Below are 15,156 nucleotides of genomic sequence, written 5' to 3' on the forward strand. Positions count from 1 at the left end.
TTATAGATGTTTTAGGTATCTCTTCTACCTATCCTTGGGAGCTTGTTTTCTATTTGATTTTCTTGTCTTCCTCTTGGTTGATGTTGAATCCTCTTGCTTGAGGAGTCTACATTTAATCTCCATATAGGTTCTAAACCTAGGAAATTTAGGGTTTACTCGCATGGCTTGATGCAAGAGCATCCTAGAGTAGTCAGAAATCATGTATGTTGGTGGTTTTGACCTTGGAGTTGGTGAACTTAGTTGAAGAAGAGGTGATTCTGAATAATTATTGGGGTAGTTCTCATTCGTAGCTTCACTTGAGGATATAAGTGACTGGAGTAACTTGGTTAAGCTTATGGTGCTTAGTTGATGATCTGCTCGGTGGAACTTATGCTCGATGATTCTTGTGGGAGCTTAGTTAATGTGCTTGCTCAGTATGCTTAGTGTATACTTGACATGCTTGATCATTGCTACTAATTCTTGATGGTTTGATTCACTGTTTGGATGTTCTTGGGAGATTTGATTAGACAAATTGGTGTATTTAATATGCATAGCATGTGATCATGATGTGGATCAATCATGGGATGTGTGTGGACCTATTTGGGGTCTTAGCTATTTATCCTATGTAGATGTAATGATTGTTATAAGTTAACATAAGGAATCTTATGTTCTAGATGATTCTATTTGTCATAGACCTACTTGTGGCAGTGCAAGTATAAAAGAGGGGTTTGGTTATTGCTTTAGGTAGTAGAGTTAGAGGATAATTCAACTAGTGAGGAGTAGCTAAGAGGAGAAAAGTTTAGCAAATCCAGTAGTTGAGTGTGAGCTTAGAAAACAAGAAGATTCCTGGGTGGCTTGTTAGCACAAGTTTAGATCTCTCTTGGTGTTTCTACTGGATTATTGTATTGTTACAAATATGGGCTACCGAGGGTTGGGGTATTTGGATCTTGTGAGATCTTGCAAAACTTTTATGTATTTCTTTGTATTTGGCCATAACTAGGAAGGCATTATAGCCTAACACATTACATGTAATTAGTTATTTGATGAATAAAGAGTTAGATTTTCTATCGAACCCTATATCTTGTATTTTGTTACCACTGTGTGGTTATTTTTGGGGGCTTGGTCACCTCCATTTGGAGTTCACTCAACCTTTTGCACCAAGTGGTATCAAAGTGAAGGTTTGACTTGGTTGAAAATTGTTAGTGTGGTTGTAGAGATTTCATGTGATTCAATTTGCAGATATATTTTCTTGGACATGTGAAACTCTTGCATGGTTGTGGTGTGAGGTGTCAAGTTGTAATCTAATTTGTAAGAAACTTGGAGGTTGTCAAAAGGCGATTAGGTATGATTTTTTGTAGACGATTTTTTAAGATTTTGGAAGATGCTTGTGAGAAGATTAGATCTTAGTCAAATTTCACATCTCTATGATGTTGTGGAGACTAAAATTTCAAAGAAGGTTGGATAAGATTTTATTTTAGAGATGGAGTTAATGAAGAATGATATGGTCATTGATATCATGAGAGCCATATCACATGTACTAAGGAACATGGGTATTGAAGATGGTTATGAAAAAGTTTCTGAAGACTTTGAGGTTGTTGGATCTAGTGGAAAAGATAGGACTGATCAGATGGAGAGATTCGTGGAAGACAAAGTTGGTCAATCGGATAGATATGAAGCTTGGTTGAAGCTAAAGCATAAGATAGATGCTTCTAATTTCATTAGTACTTTGAATCCTAAGGACTTGATTGATTGGATTGGTGATTAGTAAGATTACTTTGAGTTAGAGGATATTGGTGATATACTCAGAGTGAGGTTGGCACAAACTAAGTTGAAAGGACATGCTTCTTTATGGTGGAAAGTACTATAGAGAGATAGATAAGAGGAAGGTGAATTAAAAATCACTAGACGGAGATTGATGGTGATAAAATTGAAGGATAAGTTCAATCCTACTAATTATGAACTTGATTTTTTAAAGAGATTTCATAATCTTTATGTATGTGAAGGATTATACTAAAGAGTTTTACTAGTTAACAATTCGGTTTGGACATGGAGGACATTCTAAGGGTGACTAGGTATATTAATGGTTTGAGATTCAATATTTAGGATGAGATTAGTATGCTAAAGATTGATTTGGTTGAGGATGCTTATGAGTATGCTCTAAAAGAAGAAGATAAGTTAAAGAGAAGACATTACGATAATTCCCAAGGGAAGGAGAAGCATGATCACTTGGTGAAAGATAAGGCAATGGTTGAGGATGAAGAAAAAAATGTTGAATAGGGGAGAAGAATAGGAAAAGGTGCATTTAAAGGTACTTGCTTCATATATGGTGAAAAAGAACATAGATCTTTTAAATATCCTAATACTGATAGGAAGGTTGGTGATAAAAGAGTTGTTGTGGAAAATGAAAGTGAAAGCTTGATGAATGAGCCAGAGGTTGAGGATAACTTGTTGGCTTGACAAGTATTGTTTGGTAAGAGGATGCTAAACCTTATCAAAGAAGGTATTTGTTCACAACTCGATGTAATTTTGGAGGTAAATGTTGGAGTTTGATTGTGTATAGTGGTAGTACTGATAACCTAAGTACTCAGGAGATAGTTTATAAACTTGGTTTAAAGAGAGAAAGACATCCTTGTCCTTACAAGATCAGTTGGTTATAAGATGAACATGCTTTAGAAGTGAGGGATCAATGTCTTGTTGATTTTTAGATTGGACTATATGTAGATCAGGTGTTGTGTGATATTGTGGACATGAGTAGTTGTCACATATTACTTAGTAGACCTTGGTAGTATGATTATAGGTAAGTGCATGATTGTGTCAAGAATATATTTATTGTTGACAAGGGTACCATGAATTTTTCACTATTTCCTTTATGGAATGAAGAACTTGGTAGGAGGAACTTGAGTTTTGGTAAGAGAGTTGAGTTAAAGGATTCTCATAGGGTTATACATGAGCGTGGCAAACATACTTGTGATACACAGATGAAGGATATGAAGAAGAAAAGTAAACAATTGAGTATTGTAGGAAAATATTAGCATAAGTAGAACAAAGGAAAGAGTACACAAGTTAAAGACTTGGGAGGCATGTGTGTGAAGAACCAGTTCAGGATTTATGTGTTGAATTCCATAAGATGTTTTTCTAGTTATTAAGAACATCTTTTCACACCTTGGGGGCTTGATGTAGAAGTATCCTGGGGTAGCTAGCAATCTTGTATGTTGGAGTGGTTCTAAAATTGGATTTGGTGAACTCAATTGAAGAAGAGGTTATGTTTGGTCATTATTGTGGTATTTTTTAGTTATAATTTCACCCAAGGAACTAGGTTAAGATTACAATGCTCAGTTGATGATCTTCTCAGTGGAACCTATGCTCAATCATTCTTGTAGGAGCTTGATGGATGTACTTTCTTGGTATTCTTGATGTCTACTAGTATGCTTGGTGGTTTCTACTCATGTTTGGTGGGTTGGTTCACTGACTAGATGTTCTTGGGAGATTTGATTAGCTAACTTGGTACATTCAATATGTGTAGCATGTGATTGTAACATGGATCAATCATTGGATATGTGTGGACCTATTTGGGGTCTTGGTTCTTTATCCTATGTGCATTTAATGATTTTTATAATCTTACTTAAGGCATCTTATGTTCTAGAAAATTCTATTTGTAATAGGCTGACTTGTGGTTACACAAGTAGAAAGAGATGTCTGGGTAGTGGAGCCAGAGGAGAAGTCAAATAGTGAGGAGTAGTTGAAATGAGTGAAGTTTAGCATAACTAGCAACTAAGTGTGAGCTTAGGAAATAAGAAGATTTCTTGGTGGCTTGTGAACACAAGTTTAGGTCTTCCTTGGTGTTTCTAACAGATTGTTGTGTTGTTATAGATGTAGGATAGCTAGGGTTGGGGCATTTGGATCTTGTGACATCTTTCAAAACTGTTATTTTAATTGCTTAGTATTTGGTTGTAACCAAGAAATCCTTACAATCTGACATGTTGCATGTTATTAGTTATTTGATGAATAAAGAGTTGGGTTTTCAATCAAAACTTGTATCTTGTGTTATGTTTCCGTTATTTTTTTTATTGTTGAGGGCTTGGTCACCTTCATTGAGGGTTCACTTGGCCTTGCATTGTGTCATGTTCATTAACCTTTCAATGTTTTGCCTCCTACTTATTCACTTATTTCATAATAAAATGGTGTCAACCAGTGAGTTTATGGTTGGATCACCCGAACCATACATCTATTTGTGCTTGCAAGGAAACACATTTCATTATTGTGCTCCTGTATAATATTAAAGGGAATTATTTCCCTTTGGTGCATCTCTTGCTAGAAAATCTTGAAATACCCCCACAAGGTAGCATTTCCTTTTCTTTCAAGTCTCTTGTATAGCTTTTCAAACTAAGTTGTGATGGTTTTATCTTTCATCCATGTGAAGGGTAGAAAATTTCTAAGATAAAAGAAAATCATCAGAAGAGATTCAAAATTTAGAATATTCTTGTCGCAGTCTTTCTTAATCTTACCTAGATTTTGCATCAACTTCTCGTAAAGCTATCCCAACATTATCATGGATTATCTAGTGTACACCATAGACTTCTCTTCTTGACACATTATTGTCTCAAATTGAATAGTAGATCCAATAAATAATTACTATTTTGCAAACCTCACCTTAGGACTTGTGATGTCATTTTCTATGCAAGCTCACCCATCATGATGAACTCCTATTTGGTTTGCAACTTTCATAATTGCAATTATCCAAGTGGTTAGCTCTAACTTGGTGGAGCTAAATCTAGTAACCCTTCAAATCACTTCCTTCATGATTTGGTAGGGTTTGTCCTGTCATATGTACTGACCATGCACTCTACTCAACATGAACCTAACCCAATATTTATGGAAGAAATTAGGGATCTCCACTACATAGTGCAAGGTTGTCTCTTACAAGTGCTTATGTTGAGTCTTCAAGACCCTATTTTCACATAATCTTCCATATAGTTTACAAATTTCTTTGTCACAAAGTTCTTCAATCTTAACCTTTAAGAATGCACTTATATTCTTTGTATGAATAACATCATTTGGGAGCAATGACGATGCTCATATTATGTTTTTCTTGTCCACTATCAATAGAATCATTTCATACATTAGATGCTCAATTACCTTTGTGTCAACCATCATCACTTCATTAATTTCTTCTACCATCTTGAATCCTAACTAGTAGTGGATAATCTTTAACTTGATCAACTATGTAATACCCGTCCTTTTTCCATCACTGCAGATTCCTCTATTAAACCCTATTAGGCCTTCAATGAACATATTAGCTATTAGTAATCTTTGAAATGTAATCATTATTTTGTAGGGTAAATTGATTACATTCGATAGTGATGATAGTGTTTAATCTTGTAATAGTGATACTTTATTTCTTAGTTGATTTACACTACTTCATGTTAGATTCATATATATCATAAGATAATGCATACTTAAGATTTTACATGTGTTAATGATGATCATGGTTATTCAATTTGATGATGAGGTTTTATATGTTTTCACATAGTGATTACAGTTAGTTTCATAATGATAATGTATAGATAATGTAGATGGATTATTGGTTACTTACCCCATACTTGCATGTGTATGGTGTGTACTTATCTTATAGTATTGTTTTACATTTATAATATGATTGAGGGAGGGAGTCCTAGTCATCTGTGATTCAAGATCTACATGATGCACCACTTTTTTCTATTGATTGTTTAGTTTAGATGTATGTAAATGCACATACTCATCTTTTATGCAAAATTTTAGGTATTGGCCATCGACTTCCTTGAATTGCTAGGATAACTATGCCTAATCGCAACTCTATGGCAAGGAAGGGGATATAATAATCAAGCTTAAATCCCAACCTAAACCTTAGTTGTCCCAACATCATGGAAAAGTCTCTTTTGACCAACTAATCGAGTTGTCAAGTGACATAGAATCAAAAACCCTTTATCTTTTGATTGTGGTTTCGTTTCGTTGGTTTAGTCAGTTTTCATGGTTTGGATTGACCTATGCTTGTTGTATTAAATATCATGATATGTATATAATATGGTTAATTAAATATTTATATTTAATTAAGGGGCTTGATGTATTTAAAGGTTAGAATTTAATTGCGCTTTGTAGAAATTTAATTTAATTGAATAGTTATTTAAAATATGAAATATATGATATATTACCTATTTATGTAATTTGAAAAATATTAATAGTAGTTAAAATTAAAAAATATCAAAAGACAAAAATAAATCAAAAAATCAAAACATGAGATATTTTTGTAAATGAAGTCAAACTTCATAAAGGGGGTTTGGAAAAATAAATAAAATTAAAAAGGAAAAAGTCCTCCCCAAATGAGATATTTTAGGATATTTTGGAAAATAAAGTCAAATTTGAGTTAAAGAAAATTATGAGTTTTATTAAGTGATCATATAGATTTGTGACTTTAGAGACTCTAATTGAGAATATTTTTCTATAGAAGAGACTTTATATTAATTTTCAAGCAAGAGATTTTTGTACAAGAAGTTGGAAAAAATGAAGGAGAATTTGGAAAGCAAATTAGAAAATTGGATGAGAATTTAGAGAGCAAAATTGGGCATATTTGGAAGGGGAAATTGGAGAGCAGGGTGGGTGAGTTTGCAAGGAGGATTCTAAAGACTGTATTAAAGAACATACAAAGGCTTCAAATGGAAAAACCTATGGATTTGTGGTCGATCTCCAATTGTTCAAATCTCTCAACTGGTGTTTAAAAATGTAGGATCTTTAGTTATTTGTGAAATTTTGTAAACCTTCTTTCAAAAGCTTGTTTTCTTTTATTTGTTTAATTTTATATGGCAGAGTTGAATTAAAGAGATTTCATTTTTGTTGGTGAAAGATTGAAGAAAGAAAAATAGTTCTGGTGTTATATTTGTTATTTAATTTTGGGGTTTATCTTGTTGGAAAAATTAAGGAAGACAAAAAAATCACCATTGTTAAACAAAAGAAAAAAAATCATTTAGATTTGATCATAAAATTCAAATTATAGATTTCATTTGAAAGAAAACTCATTATTTTTAAAGAAAAACTCTTTTAAATTTGAAATCAAAATTATAGAATTCATTTCAAAGAAAACTCATTATTATTAAAGGAAACCCCATTTAGATTTGATTATAATAATATAGGCAAAAAAAATATTAACATTAGTTGAAATTCAAAATGAAATAAATAAAAATTAAAAGCAAAAAATAAATCAAAATATCAAAACATGAGATATTTTTGTAAATTAAGTGAAACTTCATAAAATGGGTTTGAAAAAATAAATAAAATTAAAAAGAAAAAGATGTTTTATTTCAAATGAGATATTATGAGATATTTTAGAATATTTTGGAAAATAAAGTAAAATTTGAATTAAAGAAAAATATTAGCTTTATTAATTGATCCTAATTTGATTTGTGAGTTTAGAAACTCTAATTGACAAGATTTGCCTATTTATGTCATTTGGAAAATATTAATATTAGTTGAAATTAAAATAAAATTAAAATAAATAAAATTAAGATATCAAAACATGAGATATTTTTTTAAAATATAGTCAAACTTAATAAAGTGAGTTTGAAAAAATAAATAAGAAAGAAACTCTTTTTGCCAAATGAGATATTATGTGACATTTTAGCACATTTTGGAGATAAAGTCAAATTTGAGTTAAATGAAATTATTAACTTTATTAAGTGATCTTAATTAGATTTGTGACTTTAGAAACTCTAATTGAGAATATTTTTCTATACAAGAGACTTTATATTCATTTTTAAAGAAGAGATTTTGTATAACTAGTTGAAAAATTTGAAGGAGAATTTGGAGAGAAAATCAAAAAATTGGATGAGAATTTAGAAAGCAAAATTGAGCATATTTAGAAGGGGAAATTGGGGAGTGGATTGGGTTAGTTTGCAAGGAGGATTCTAGAGACTAGATTGAAAAGCACACAAAGTCTTCAAAGGGAAAAACCTCTAGATTTGTGCTCGGTCTCTAATTATTCAGATCTTTCAATTGGTGTTTAAATCTTCTTTCAAAAGCTTGTTTTCTTTTTGTTTAATTAGTGCTATGAGATAGAGCTAATTAAAGAGATTCCATTTGTATTTGTGAAAGGTTGAAGAAGAAAAAATTAGTTTGTTTATCTAATTTTGGGAGTTTATCATGTTGGAAACATTAGGGAAGACAACAAAACCTAGTATTGTTAAACAAAAGAAAAAAATCATTTAGATTTGATAACAAAGTTATAGATTTCATTTTTTTTAAAATCTTATTATTTTAAAGGAAAATCATTTTATATTTGAAATTCAAATTGTAGATTTCATTTGAAAGAAAATTAATTATTTTTAAAGGAAAACTCTTTTAAAATTGAAATCAAAATTACAGAATTCATTTGAAAAAAAACTCATTATTATTAAAGAAAAAACTATTTAAATTTTATTATAAAAATATATGTTTCTGTTAAATGAATAAAATTGTATTTTGTGTGCCAATAGTCGCATGTTGTGATGGTTAAGTTGTTGCATTGTTATCCTTGCCATCAAGGTTCAAATCTAATGGGGATGAGGTCCCCTGTTTGTGGCCTCACTGGTTCATCGCTCCAGGTCAAAGCGTTTACCTCTCTTTAAAAATAAAAAAAAATTATATTTTGTGTGTATTTTTGAAAATAAATTAGGCAAAAAGAAAATATTAATATTAGTTAAAATTAAAAGCAAAATAATAAATCAATATATCAAAAATGAGATATTTTTGTAAATGAAGTCAAACTTTATAAAGTGTGGGTTTGGAAAAATAAATAAAATTATAAAGATTTTTTTTCAAATGAGATATTATGAGATATTTAAGGATATTTTGGAAAATAAAGTCAAATTTGAGTTAAAGTAAATTATTAGCTTTATTAAGTGATCTTAATTTGATTTGTGACTTTAAACACTTTAATTGAGAAGATTTACCTATTTATGTCATTTGAAAAATATTAATATTGCTTGAAATTAAAAATAAAATAAATAATATAAAAGTAAAAAAATAAATCAAAATATCAAGCCATGAGATATTTTTATAAATGAAGTCAAACTTCATAAAGTGAGTTTAGAAAAATAAATAAAAGAAAAAGAAAAAAAATTGTTAAAAACCTTGGGCCTAACAAGTAGAATGCAAGCACACAAAATGATAAGATCTTTCATTATAATGAAATAGATTGAAATAATATAAATGACTTTCAATTGATATTAAATACATGAGAGATTACATATTTATATAGGCAAGATTCACCTACTAAAATTTGGTAGAACCTACCAAAGTTAGAACTTAGATAACGCATTGTTAAATCCACCTATCGAAGTTATGTGGCACATGGTCAAATCCACCTACCAAAGTTAGGCACCTATCAGTGGTATGTAACATGTGTTAAATGAGAACACGTGAAAAATTAAGACATTTTTAATTACTATAAGAAATTAAATATATATCTCATAAATATCTCACAATATTACTTAAATAATAAAACCAATCTCACCTAGTGAAACTTAAGTAAATAGTGAAATTGAATATTTAACATGGTCTCGTAAGTAAACCTGATATGTAAATAAATATGATTCCATTATCACAAAAATCATTAAAAACTGACCCATTTAAAAAAAGATTGCTTTAAAAGGAGCAAAAAATGACCAAGTTATGAGCTCTAGAATATCGACTATGAAATTGAAAAATTGAAATGTCCCTTTACTGATTTTTATTGATATTTCCAGCCTCAAATCAGAACTTTAAAATCAAACAACCAATATTACAAAGATCTGCCAATTTCCCAATAAAATCCAAATCAGGTATGTCCAAATTAGTGCCAAAAACTTCACAACTTCACAAATTATTAATAAATCTGAAAATGGACATTTTAACAGAAATTTTAGCAGCATAACAGCCTAAAAAATGACATTTCCAGATTTGTATAGCCTTTACACAACAACTCACAAATGTAGGGCAAAACTATGCTCAATCGGGCTCCCGAAATTAACACAAAAAATGCCCGGAAACACCACAAAACACTCATAAACTATCTCAGAAGTTTAATCACGACCCAATACATATATTCAGCTCTATCTTAACATCATAAAGTCTGAAATACAGCAGAAAACCAAACTAATATGAAACACTCAACTGAAAACCCAAACTCAAACCAAAAACAACCCCGAAAACACCCAAATTGGCACTATTCAGCACAAAGGCAAACTCTGTATGAGCATGCACATGGAATGGATTCAAAATCCCATCCTTAGCCTTCCTGGAAACCTACAAACTCCCATTCTTGGGTCTCCTTCTCCACAGGTTTGGCAGCCTCTGAAGAACAACAAAAAAATTAGCAAGAATCAAGATGTAGAATGAGCCCAAAATGCTTCCAAACCCCTTTTAAAGAGGGCATAACCCTAACTCACGTCCAAGAGGGGTTAATAAAATATAATTTAATAATAATTTTTATTTATTAGTCCATTGGTTTCCAAAGATTAACCCCTTTTTCCGAAATTTCACCTTTTTGGAGCCTGCCTGCCTTAACAAAGTTTTTTTTTTTTTTTAATTATTTGAATAGGGGACATGACAAGTCCTCCCCTCCCAAATATTGCTTGTCCTCAAGAAATGAAGGTTGGAATTCTCAAGAATATGTTCTCCTTCCCAAGTTGCATCCTCTAGTGGTAATCCTTTCCATTTGACCAAATGCTCTATAATGCTCCTATTTCTCAACCTTTTCTCTCTTGTATCCAAAATCTCTTCTGGTATCAAAACTAATTTCCCTTCATCATCAAGAGGTGGTAATTCTATAGATACTATGGTTTGCTGGCCTAGAACCTTCTTTAAGCAAGATACATGAAAAATATTATGTATTTTGCTGTTTGGTGGGAGCTCCAATTCATAAGCTACCTCTCCTACCTTCTTGATGATTTTATAAGGCCCATAGAACCTTGGCTTGAGTTTCTCTGCCCCACTTCTCTTCAAGGTGCTTTTCTTATATGGCTGCAACCTAACAAATACCAAATCTCCCACCTCAAAAGATCTTTAAATCCTTTTCCTATCAGCATATATCTTTTGTTGGTTTTGTGCATGTTGTAGATTATCCTTGAGGGACCTTATTATGTCTTGGCTTTGCTTGATGAAATCACTTGCTACGGGTACTCTGCTATCGAAAAGTATTAGATCAATAAAGGAAAGGGCATCATAACCATAAAAAGCATGAAAAGGAGGCATACCAATAGACATGTGATGAGATGTATTGTAACAATACTCCCCTAGGTGTAACCATTTCACCCAAGCATGTTGTTGATTTGAAACATAGTTTCTCAAATATCCTTCTATCCATTTATTAACTATCTCTGTTTGTCCATCTGTTTGAGGGTGATAGCTAGTATTGGGAGTGAGTTTAGTTCCTGCCAAATGAAAGAGCTCCTTCCAAAAAGAGCTGAGGAATCTACTGTCCCGGTCACTAACAATGTTTCTAGGCAAACCATGTAATCTAAAAATTTCCTTGAAGAACAATTCGACCACTTGTGATGCCTTGAAATCAGATGTGATAGGAAAGAAATGTGCATACTTAGTTAGTCTATCTACCACCACATATATGCAATCCTTACCTTGTACCTTGGGCAACCCAGTGATGAAATCCATGGAAATACTTTTCCATTTTTGTTCGGGAATAGGAAGTGGCTGCAACAACCCTGTAGGAAAATTTTGCTCACTCTTGCTTTGTTGGCATACCATACATTCCTTAATGTGTTTAAGGACATCCTCCTTCATACCCTTCCATGAAAACTGCTCTCGAATTTGCCTGTATGTCTTGAAGTATCCCTGGTGACCAGCCAAAGGTGTGTCATGAAAGGCCCTCAATATCCTCTCCTTAGTTTTTGACCCTGGCACTAAGAAGATCCTGTTCTTGTAATAAATCAATTCATCAACAACCTTGTACCTGTTATCATCCACTAACTTATCCAAAATCTTGGTGGCAAATGAATCTTTAGCATACTCTAAAATTATGGAGACTTTCCAATCAGCAGAGATAGATGATAAGGAACACAAAGTGGGCTTTCTTGAGAGAGCATCAACAACCACATTATTCTTTCCTTTCATGTATTCAATATCAAAATCATAAGCTTGCAATTTGCTTACCCATTTTTGTTGACGATCATTCAAATCCCTTTGGTTCAAGAAGAACCTGAGGCTATTATGGTCTGTCTTTACAATGAATCTCCCACATACCAAATATTGTCTAAACTTATGAAGTGCATGCATGATTGCCAACATTTCCTTATCATAGATGGAGTACCCTTTCTCTGATTGATTTAATTTTCGACTCTCAAATGCTATTGGATGTCCCCTTTGAGTTAGGACAGCCCCTATACCTTCTCCCGAAGCATCACATTCAACAACAAAAGGTAAAGAGAAATTTGGAATTGCAAGCACAGGGCATGAACTCATTACCTCCTTAAGCTTATCAAATGTTTTTTGTGCCTCTTCTGTCCAAAAAAAAGCTCCTTTCTTTGTCAAATCAGTCAAGGGGGCAGCAAGCTGAGAAAATCCCTTAGCAAATCTCCTATAGTAGCTACACAACCCGAAGAAACCTCTCAACTGTGTAAGATTAGTGGGTGGAGGCCAATCCAAAATTGCCTGAATTTTTTGTTGATTAACCCGTACTCCTTTAGAGCTTATAATATGTCCCAAATATAGGATCTCTGTCAAACCAAACTCACATTTAGATAGCTTAGCATAGAAGGATTGCTGCTCCAAGATTCCCAAAACAGTGTCTATGTGCTTTAGATGCTCTTCCCATGTTTTACTGTATATCAAGATATCATCAAAAAATACCAAAACAAATTTTTGAAGATGCTGACTGAATACCTTATTCATACAAGATTGGAATGTTGCAGGTGCATTAGTGAGTCCAAATGGCATAACAAGAAATTCAAAGTGCCCATAGTGACATCTGAAAGCAGTCTTTTCCACATCTTCACTCCTCATTCGGATTTGATGGTAGCCCGATCTTAAGTCAATTTTTGAGAAGTATACAACACCATGTAACTCATCAATGAGTTCATCTATGCGTGGTATGGGATACCTATTTTTTATGGTCTTCTTGTTTAGAGCCCTGTAGTCTATACACATTCTCATTGTACCATCCTTTTTCTTGACAAGTACCACAGATGATGCAAATGGACTAGAGCTAGGCCTTATGAATCCCATGTCCAGGAGTTCTTTAATAGTTTTTTCAATTTCTTCCTTATAACCTTTTGGATGGCGGTATGGGGTTGTTATAACTGGTTTGGCACCCTGTTCTAACTCTATAACATGCTCAAAACCTCTATCTGGTGGTAATCTTGGAGGCAAATCATTGAAAACTATACTATGCTTATCAAGAATATTTTGAATTTCAAAATGGAAATTACCTTGATTCTTTGGAGAGCTTGTTGGTTGGATTATGACTCCTGCTGCCCATGTTACTTGTCCTCTTCGAAAAGTCCTCTCCATCCTCTTTGCAGAGATCGCCTTAGGTGCTCCATTCGATAACCCTCTCAATATGACTTCTTTCCCATTGGAATGAAATTTAAACTTCATAGTTTGATGGTTCATGTAATAGCCTCCGATAGAGTGCAACCATTGAACACCCAATACAAGATCTGTCTCCCCAATACCAACCACATAGAAGTCATCACATAACTCATAATCTCCTAAGGTCATCTTGAGTTGTTTCACCACCCATGTGCAAGGCATAGTGAATCCATCAGCTACAGTAACATTGAATCCGTCAAAATCTTCTGCTTTAAGCCCTCTTTTCATGACAAATCCCTCATCAATAAAATTGTGAGTTGCCCCACTATCAAGAAGAACAGTCAACCTTTGCCCTGCTAGTACCCCTCGAATTCGGAAGGGATGGTATCTTGGGACTCCTGATAATGCTGCTAAAGTGCCATCCTTGCTGATTTCTTTTACTTTCTCTTCTTCTACCTCCTCCTTAGTATCATGAAATTCCTCATGCTCATTTGAATCAGATTCTGAAGCAACTTCAATATAGTGCACTTGACCTTTTCCCAAACATCTGTGTCCTGAAACCCATGGTTATCTACAAGTAAAACAAAGCTTTTTCCTTCGTAATTCACTCCTAGTCTCTTCATCTACCTTTTTTTTTGCCACATTTTTCACATCTTTTGGTGGTAGTGTTGGGAAAGTCTTTTTCTAAAAATTTCCCTTATGATGCCAACGATTTGGGGGTTTTTGATTAGTGATTGATTTCATAGGCACGCAAGTTTCAAGTTGCAAGCTTCTTTTGATAGCTTCCTGTAAGGTTGAGGGTGAGAAAGCCTTAACCAAACCCTTAACAAAATCTTCTAAACCATCAAGAAAAAGATAAACGATCCTCTTTTCACTCATATCAGGTACCATAACAACCACTTTTTGAAATTCTTCTATATACTCATTAACTGATTTGGTTTGCTTCAACTTTGACAATTCTTTAAAGTACTCTTCATCATCCTTGAGGTCAAATCTATCTATCACCTTTTGACTGAAATATTCAAATGTAGTTACCTGATCGTGACCTTGAGTAGTCATTCCATGATACCACCAATCATAGGCTGCATCTTCCAAGTGTAGACTTGCAAATTGAATAGCATCACTCTCTTTCATGGGGTTAAGTGTGAAGAAAGTTTGTAATTTTTGTAGCCATGCTCTAGCTGAAATTTTATTTGTTCCATCAAAAGTAGGTGCTGTAAACTTGCTTATTTTATTTTTGAGCTCTCTTCCACTTGTGTCATGCTCCCTCCTGTTCTCTTTCTTGGGCATCAAAGCATTCATCATATCCACATATTCTCTAAAAGGAACTGAACTACGAAAGTCATCATCTAAGCCATTGTAAGTAGCTCTTAATGTAATCAAATTACCTGTAACCTCTTCCACTGGATTAATGGCTGGATTTGGTACTGGTGGCTCATCTGCAGGCAAGAAAATAGATTTGGTTGATTTAGATGGTGTGGATCTCCCATTTCTTGGCTCCTCTGAAGTGCTCCCTTTCTCATTAATAGATGCAATTCCTTGTAATTTTTTTGTCAATATTCGCAAAGTCTCTCTAGTTTCCGCCAAACCATCCACTGTTTGCTTCTGAGTATTTTGGATGTCTTGGAAGAATTTCTTTGCCATCTC

At 33.2% G+C, this 15,156-nt stretch overlaps 1 protein-coding gene across 1 annotated transcript in view; it reads left to right on the forward strand.

Moving 5' to 3' along the window:
• The first annotated feature begins 1,525 nt into the window (after positions 1 to 1,525).
• LOC149554811 (uncharacterized) overlaps positions 1,526 to 15,156 on the forward strand; it is a 32,140-nt gene continuing 18,509 nt past the window's right edge. Inside the window, exon 1 of the mRNA XM_089829061.1 lies at positions 1,526 to 1,630. Coding sequence (XP_089685187.1) covers positions 1,526 to 1,630 — 105 coding nt within the window. The remainder of the gene's footprint in view (positions 1,631 to 15,156) is intronic.

The sequence above is a fragment of the Cupressus sempervirens genome, chromosome 5, assembly GCF_028749045.1.
Source record: "Cupressus sempervirens isolate cs-2001-9-10 chromosome 5, ASM2874904v1, whole genome shotgun sequence".
Classification (NCBI taxonomy): Eukaryota; Viridiplantae; Streptophyta; class Pinopsida; order Cupressales; family Cupressaceae; genus Cupressus; species Cupressus sempervirens.